The sequence below is a fragment of the Penaeus japonicus genome, unplaced genomic scaffold (assembly GCF_977035675.1).
Source record: "Penaeus japonicus unplaced genomic scaffold, GWHDUDI00000001_assembly GWHDUDI00000006, whole genome shotgun sequence".
In the NCBI taxonomy this organism is placed as follows: domain Eukaryota; kingdom Metazoa; phylum Arthropoda; class Malacostraca; order Decapoda; family Penaeidae; genus Penaeus; species Penaeus japonicus.
In genome coordinates, this window is record NW_028234408.1 from 26,716,986 (window position 1) to 26,725,638 (window position 8,653).

The window sequence follows — 8,653 nt, forward strand, 5'->3', positions numbered from 1 at the left end:
ATGGTCATTATGTGTTGTTCATACAAGTTTAAGCTATATTTCTAGGACAAATCTAAAGTTGCATGCTACACATTTTAAGAGTTCAAGTTTTATAGTCTTGTCCTCATAGTACTTTTGTGTTTCTAATTGCAGATGGAAAATGGGCATACATTATTTGACTACAACATCAATATCAATGATGTGATTCAACTGATGATAAAGCCAGTTCTGTCAGAGATCAGCTCCAATGTGCAAGCCAAAACACCTTCAGGAAAGAGAGATGGAGAACAAGCTGACAAGGAGAATACTAAGGTAGTTTTGAAGATACTCTATGAATGGAATGTTCTTTTACTTGTCTGCTTAATATTCCATATTTGCAAGCTTAGTGGTTTTATTTTGTTGTTGTTGGCTGGCAAGTGAAATCACTGAGGATAAAATTTAATAATTAGAGGATAAAAATAAAAACATTGACTATTCTCAGTTAAGTGCTATATCCAAACTCGACTCATATGGTTTTCCAAAAGCATTTGCAGGTTTTAGTTTATACACATATACAAACTTATGATTTATTCATTTGATTTCCAACAGACAAAATTAACTTTTGTCAATTACATACTTTAATTTACAATCTTGTTTTATTGCAGACTGACTCAGGAGTTGAGGAAAATTCAGATGTTCAAGAGAGTGAATACTACAGAGTGGGAGATTTGATTGATGCAAAATCTTTATATGATGGGACCTGGTGGGAAGGGAAAATTAACAAAATTGTTGTAAATCCTAAAGTTAAGGAGATATCTGATGATGATGATGGTATGCTTTACCATGTCACACATGAAGGGTAAACACTGCTATATTTTTGTAAACATTTACTTGATATACAAGTTTTGGTAAATTTTCCCAAAGGCTAGTAAATTCTTTCTTTTCTTCTCAATCCTTTCTTTTTATGGTAAGTTTCATATTTCTTTTCATGTCATCCTTTCATTTTAGTTTTGAGGATGACCTACCTGAAGAGTTGTTGCTGAAGCACATTCGACCAAGAGCCTATCAGAAAGTCAAGTTAGGGGATGTTCAGAAAGGAGACCTTATTATGGCTAACTATAACTTAGAAAATCCAGAAGAAAGAGGGCACTGGTATGATTGCAAAGTAAGTATTGAATACTTTGTCACTGTTTTGGTGACTTTTCATTGTTGTTGCTCATTGTTTACAAATATCAGTTAACAAATATTTATTATTAGTGTGCTGTCTTTTGGTCTTGTTTGGGCTTGTCTTTCAATTGCATTTTCTTATTGTTTATATTTTACTATGAATATTTTTAGACTAATGAATTAAGAATTGTTCCTTAAGAGCATATATTGTAATCAGCCTTTATTTTCTTGATTGATATCCCTATTTCATTTGTAATCCTTCCGAAGGAAATAGTCTGATTGATCTAGTTTTAGACTATAGCTATTCATCTCTTTGTTAAACTCTATAAGGAACAATTCTTTGAGTAACTGATGAACCTTAGGTTTAGTCTGTTATATCTGTTCTGTCTGTTCTATATACAGCATATCAGTGAATTGGTGCATGCATATTACTTTCTCATAATTGGCTGAAAATCATGTCTGATATTGCTAGTTAGTTGTGATTAATATTTGAAATACTAATTCAGTAATATGTATCAAGAGAAATTTAGAACAAAAAATTACATATTCAAATGTTAATCCCAAACCAGCCAATTGCATCAATATTATGAACGACAAGCTAAGCATATAAAAAGTCATCTGGCTGTGTAAGCACAAGTAAAAGGGATCTGAATAATATACTGCATGTAAATCACAAGTGTAATATTCAAAATACTATTAAATAGTGCTAAAGTGAGGTTGCAATATAGCCACAGCAAAGTGGCAGGAAGGTGAGAATACAAAAGTTGTCGGTGGTCATTAGATCAGTATCAGCGTCAGTGATCAGATAAATGTTATTTCAAATATTGCACATCTAAATAACATGCATTAGATTATGAAAACTCCTTCCTTTTTATATTTACACAGCTAGATGTCTCTTTATATCATCAAAATGAGGGAAAGAATTAGATTAACTACTTTGTTCATTTGCATGCAATCAGATTAGTCTTTTTATGCAAGCTTGTCTTTTGAGTACTTACATCGCACAATATCAATCCAAATCAACAATTCAGAATTAGTGTGCGTGTGTGTGTCTGTCTGGCAGGGTTCTTTGTAGATCTACATATTCAGATATATTACTGAATTAAAAACTTAATATTTTTTACAAGTAACTAACAATAAGAGACATGGATTTTCAGCCAATCACAAGCAAGTAATTTACAGTTACCACATATACTTAAATCTTATGCTAATCAGTGGACAGATAAACATGTGAATTGACTATAGTTGATACACATTAGTTTTTCCATATCTGTAGGAGATTAAAGGGTTGATATGCTTATATGATTTTTATTTTTATTTCAGGTTTCAAAGGTAATAAATTCAAGAACTCAGAAGGCAGTGGTTGCAACTGTTTTTATTGGAGCGGATTCCTCTCCAATGGATGATTGTCACATACGTTTTATTGATGAACTCTTTAACATAGAAAAGAATATAAAGTTGAATGAGAGGAATGGAGATATGGAGAGAAGAATTATTGAAGGATCTCCTGCTAAACGTAAGTTCACATTACAAAATATTGCATGTATTTTTATTAATAGACATTTATTCATATATATATAATGTATATAAATATGAATTGGTGCATGCATATATATCTAAACACACAAAAGATGTATTTGACGCATTTCCTCCACTGAAACCCGTCAAATACATCTCTTGCATGTTTATATATTCAGTCTCATTCATATTCTTCTTCTACATATATATACATACACATATATGTAATATATATATATATATGTACTGATACACACACAAAGTGTTATGTAGGTATGTATATGTATATATATAGATTCTTTTTTAAGCCAGAAAAGTTCTTAAGATTTTCCAAGAAGGTCTTGATATTATTTGTTGAAAAAAATGTCTGAGCAGATGAATTCCCCGGTCTTGGAACATTTCAATCTTTTTACCTATGGTTCCTTGTTGTTCACACAAAAAGAAAAAATAAGTTATAGTTCCTAATCTTAAACATGATTCCAGAAAAACATCATTTTATTTATGTAGTGTTGGAAAGTTGGAATTCCTATTGTCATTATCATAATCATATTTTTTTATCTTGAAATTAATAGATTTCAGGGAATTTACACAATTATTTATTGCTGATTATAGTACCATTTATATCATGACTTGTGTAGAGGGGAATGGTCTCTTTTCTTTGTTGTATTTTTCTAATTCTCAGAATAATCTTATCCTGCTAGGTAAGAGCGCACCAAATTGTGCAACATGTAAGGACAACCCAAAACGCAAATGTAAGGAGTGTGGGTGCCATGAATGTGGAGGAAAAGAAAATCCTGAGAAACAGCTCATGTGTGACGAGTGTGATTTACCCTACCATATCTATTGTCTCACACCCCCCATGGAGGCCATACCTGATGTGGATGAATGGTTTGTACATTTACTTCTCTGTTCATTTTGAAAGCAGAGACATTTCACTTAGCAATGGCCATGGGAAGTGAAGACATATTCCTATTACTAGAGTTAGGCTGAATAATATATCTCTTCTATATTTGACTTAATTTTTGGGCTTTGCTGTTGGCTAACCAGCTGGTGTATTATGATCAGAACAATGCCTACAGGTGTTTGAACTAGTACTATTAAAAACTGGCCCTAGGTAAAAGCTGAAAAATCACTGGAGTTGTTAGCTAAGTTGGCACTGTTGTCTGCAGAGGCTGTGGTCTTTAGGAGGATAAGGATTTGATTAATCCTGTGTTATGAAAGATTGGTTATTGACATTTTCAAGTGTAAATTAGTAAAAATTATGAACTTTGAAAATGCTTAAATGTCTTTGAAATGTCATCAGGGACATAATGATTTACCACTCAAACCACTCTGTATCTGGTCCCCTTTCCTTTTCAGGTTCTGTCCTTTATGTAAGAATGATGATACAGAAATTGTCAAAGCTGGTGAAAAGTTGAAAGAAAGCAAGAAGAAAGCAAAAATGGCTTCTGCCAAAGGCAACACATCACGTGATTGGGGGAAAGGATTTGCCTGTGCAGGAAGACAGAAAGTCTGTACTATTGTTCCACAAAACCACTTTGGAGCAGTTCCAGGTGTGGAAGTGGGAACAATGTGGAAGTTCAGGTTGCAGGTAAATTAGTTTGCTTAGTCGTTGTTGCTAATACTACTGTTATCAATAAAGTGAAACTTTTTATTATTGCTTTTGTCATTATTACTAATTCTTTCTTTATGTAGATAGTTTTATATTTAGCCTCCATATCTGTATTTTCTAATATACATCAGTAATCATATTAAGATTTTACAGAAAAACATTTTCTATGATAATTAAAGACATGAAAAAAAGGGATTCCAGTTATGTTATAACAAGGATTTACCCCATTCATGGCGAGGTGTATTCATGCCTAATGCTGCTCCTGCCAGAAAGTGAACAAGCAAGCACAGCTTCTTGGCACGATGCTTTGCTGAGACTCTCTAAGTGCTCTTAACCCACCCAATTCTATAGGGTGATAAGAGTTTTTTGATATGTCAAGAAAAATGTGTATGTACAGATGATAATGCAATGTGTAAATGCAAACATAACCATGTAAGAAGTGTACATACAGGGAGAGACCATGATGTGATAGGATGTCATCCGTTGTGAGGGAAATATTCCAGTGATGTTATACCACATCATCCAGCATGAATAGGTTAAAGACTTGAATAATATGACTTTTACATAAGATATTTATAGGCTTCCTGACAAACACTTGGTTCACAATAACTTCATTATTTGACACTAGTGTTCAAAGCATCTTGCTTCTTCTCCTCCAGGACAGAGCTCCAACATTAGAGGTGTACAATGTCTTGTTTTCTGCACATTTTTTATATCCAAAAATTACAGCAGCCACATTCAGGGCAGGTGCTGATATTTTGTGAGACATTGAGCAGATTAAGAAAATGGGTCTTGGGGCAGAACTACTAGAATTTTCTTTGATGACCATACCCTTTACAGTGAAAAATGTGGGCAACACCTCTTTTAGAAACTTTAAGATTCCTGTATCAAGTAGCTATGTTGTTTGGCTTTTGAATGGTCATGTCATCCTCCATTGTTAAGTGGTTAGTAGATTCCTTTTCAGACATTGAAAATCAAAATTTTGTGTATGTCCTATACCTTTTATATCCCACAGTACTTTAATAAAATGTTAACCCATTCACGCTGAGGTGATTTGGCCAAATATCTCGTCACCGGTGTATGACGAAAAAACACAAAACGTGTCAGCATGTCATCCAGCGCGAATGGGTTAAATGCAGGCAATTTATGGTACAATATAGAAGTAACTAGTTGTATACTTAATCTAAATTGTTAACACATTGCAGACGGAGATAAATTTACTTGCCCAGCCTCCAGGATAGGTTTTATTTTAGAGAGAGACCGCTTGAAGCAAAATAATTTGAATCATCCCAATCTCTTTCAGTCATTCATTGTAAAACTAGAGCGTTTTTTGTGTTTTATTTTTTTGTGTGTTTTATTGAGTTTAGAGACTTGTATGTGCCATATGACAGGCTCTATCAGTGCTGCAGTTGACTAAAATTGTAGTATATTAACCATATTAGCTCATTATTTTCTTTATACTCAGTGTGATAGAAGTATTGCTGTTTTATGGGAGGACAAAAGGCAACTTTATTTTTGCGTATTTTTGTGCTGTCATGAACGAATGCAAAACATATAACCACCTACAATAAAATAACAAGGAGAGGTTGGGAAGAGGAATGAAACCTGTGCTTGTGACTGTGAGTGCCACAGTGAAAGGCATCCATATTGGCACAGGAGCACATTTTAGACACTGGGTATGGGGTAAGTCACCTTCCTCTTCTCGTTCTGCCTGCACATCCTTCATCGGCGGTACTTTAGAGCAAGGATTCATCAACTTAGTGTGTGCCATCGCTCTATAGAGACAGTGCTTGCTAGTGACCGTGGATGGGTGCCATTCAAGGCTCTCTCTCCTGCTGGTGCTAGGAAAAAGTGGTGCCATCTAGGTTTTGGACGTTAAGCTAGCACGATATTACGGTAATTATAGTAATTATGACTGCAGTAGCCATCATCACTCATTCCTTTTTCATAGCAAAATAAAATAGCACAGTTATCAAAAATCCCCGAACGTCATGTATGTCATGACGCCCGTCGTCAGGCCAAAGCTCCTACGTCATGTATGTCATGACACCCGTACGCAATGGGTTAACGGTTGACCAGGTCAGAGGAATTTCATGTTAACCCATCCCCGACGGGGGAATTCTAGCCTTGAATGTCCAAATGCCGGGGCGTTCGAATTATTAGGCCTAAATCAATTGAATGGCTGGCACAATACTGTGCCGCCCGGCCAATGGGCTTTTGAATGCGCGGTACACATGCTGTACCACCCGTCCAGAGAGGGTTAATATACATGGTTGCTCTACATGCCAATAGTCTCTACTATTATTTTCCAAATACATATGCTTGCAGCAAGTTCAGTCAAGTAAATCTAATCACTTTTACATCAATCTGACTTTTGCTTTGCACTTCAACTGTAGAAGTGTTGATTTAGGCTGCCTCTTAAAAAGGTGAAGTTAAGCCAGGACATATGTTACTTAGGGGCCAGAAAACTCAGAATTTGTATAGAGGTGCATTGAAGTTCAAAAGGTAGTTAGATGCTTTGTTACACAGGAAGTACAATATTTCTACTAATTAGATTTAGAATTTAATTACATTTTTGAATGGGATGGTTGTTCTATTCTCTTAAAATTTCATAAACAAAGCCAATTGCATCATCATAAACCTGTTCATCCATGAACAGTTTTACCTATGCTTATTGTTTGTTTATTTGTTTGTTTTTTGTTGTTGTTTTTTCCTCTGCTCTCTCTCTCTCTCTCTCTCTCGCTTTCGCTCTCTCTAATAATTTTTTAATCATATTTTATAACTATAATGAAATCTGCCCATTTTTGCTTCAATGTCAGGCATCAGAAGCTGGAGTACATCGACCACATGTTGCCGGAATTCATGGACGTGAAAATGAAGGAGCTTACAGCATAGTTCTTTCAGGGGGTTATGAAGATGACGAAGATAATGGAGAAAGTTTCACATACACAGGCTCTGGAGGCCGCGATCTCTCTGGTAACAAACGAACAGCTGAACAATCTAGTGATCAGCTCTTGACCAGAATGAACAGGTGATGTCCAAGCAAATATTAAGATAAGCTGACTTATACTGGATTCTGAATAACTACTGTTGAGAAAGAGGCTTATAATAGGAAGGATGAATACATATTAAAGTTTAGAAACCATGCTAGTGGATGGTTGAAAATAGCTATTATACTGTAAACCTTTATTATATGATCAGAAGTTTATTGAGATTTACATTTATTACAAGGAATAAAAGAATAGATACATAATACTGGTACTTCTTTATGGGTTACAAGGAAAATTCTGGAATGGAAAAATATTAGTTTGCATTCTGTTTCTTTGGATGGCCAATATTTATAATGACTGTTAAAAATGTATATATTTCTCTATATTTATTTTTATTTCATTTCAAATGTCTTCGGCCTCATTGGTGTGACTATAATCTCTGATCTTAATTTTACTATTTCAGCTATTTTTGTATTACTGTTTCGAGCATGGGTGGATAATGTATTGTCCAAAAATTTATAATGCTATTTGTTACAGAGCTTTAGCTTTGAATTGCAATACACCAATCAATAAAAATGGAGCCGAGGCAAAAGATTGGCAAAAGGGGAAACCTGTACGCGTTATTCGGAATTGTAAAGGAAGAAAACACTCAGAGTATGCTCCAGAGGAAGGAAATAGGTAAATCAGGTTACTCAGAATTTATAATGTCTATCATTATCGGCAATATAGACCAAGAATGTATGTGTGTGTGTGTGTGTGTGATTTCCAGAGTTGAAGCACTTACAAGAGTGAAATTATTTATTTCTTTATAAAGATTTGATGGAATTCCCTCCCTTTTCTCTCTCTCAATCTCTCTATTTATAGGTATGATGGCCTTTATAAAGTTGCCAAGTATTGGCAAGCAAAGGGGAAAAGTGGATTCAAAGTGTGGCGGTACCTCTTGCGAAGGGATGACCCTATCCCTGCTCCATGGACCAAAGAAGGTAAAAAGAGAATACAAGAACTAGGTCTAGAGATGGAGGTAAGTTGTATGTTCTGCTTCTGTTTGTATTACATTGCTCAATCTATGCTAATTTACTTTTGGCCTCGCTTTGCATCTAACTGAATACTTTAATGATAGGGATAAGGGATTTATTCGAAATTGTGTTTCTAAGATAACCACTTTTCTGTTATATTTTATAATCTTAATAATTTTTATCTTTGTTTTAATAAATTTTTGTATTATTGATATATATATATATATATTTTTTTTTTTTTTTTTTTTATAATATATATATATAATATATATATATAGATTCATATTATATATATTTATTTATATATATCTAAATATTCATATATAAATACACGTAGATATATATATATATATAATTATAGTCATATATATATATATATATATATATATATA

The 8,653-nt window shown here is 34.0% G+C and overlaps 1 protein-coding gene across 1 annotated transcript in view; it reads left to right on the plus strand.

The window, feature by feature from the left end:
- The window catches only part of LOC122258490 (E3 ubiquitin-protein ligase UHRF1), a gene marked incomplete at its 3' end in the record, with an annotated part of 10,136 nt that extends 1,870 nt beyond the window's left edge, over positions 1-8,266 (plus strand). Inside the window, 9 exon segments of the mRNA XM_086537848.1 lie at positions 133-291; positions 624-817; positions 967-1,123; positions 2,449-2,641; positions 3,345-3,531; positions 4,003-4,234; positions 7,075-7,286; positions 7,783-7,923; positions 8,110-8,266. Coding sequence (XP_086393974.1) covers positions 133-291; positions 624-817; positions 967-1,123; positions 2,449-2,641; positions 3,345-3,531; positions 4,003-4,234; positions 7,075-7,286; positions 7,783-7,923; positions 8,110-8,266 — 1,632 coding nt within the window.
- Between the last annotated feature and the right edge of the window lie 387 nt (positions 8,267-8,653).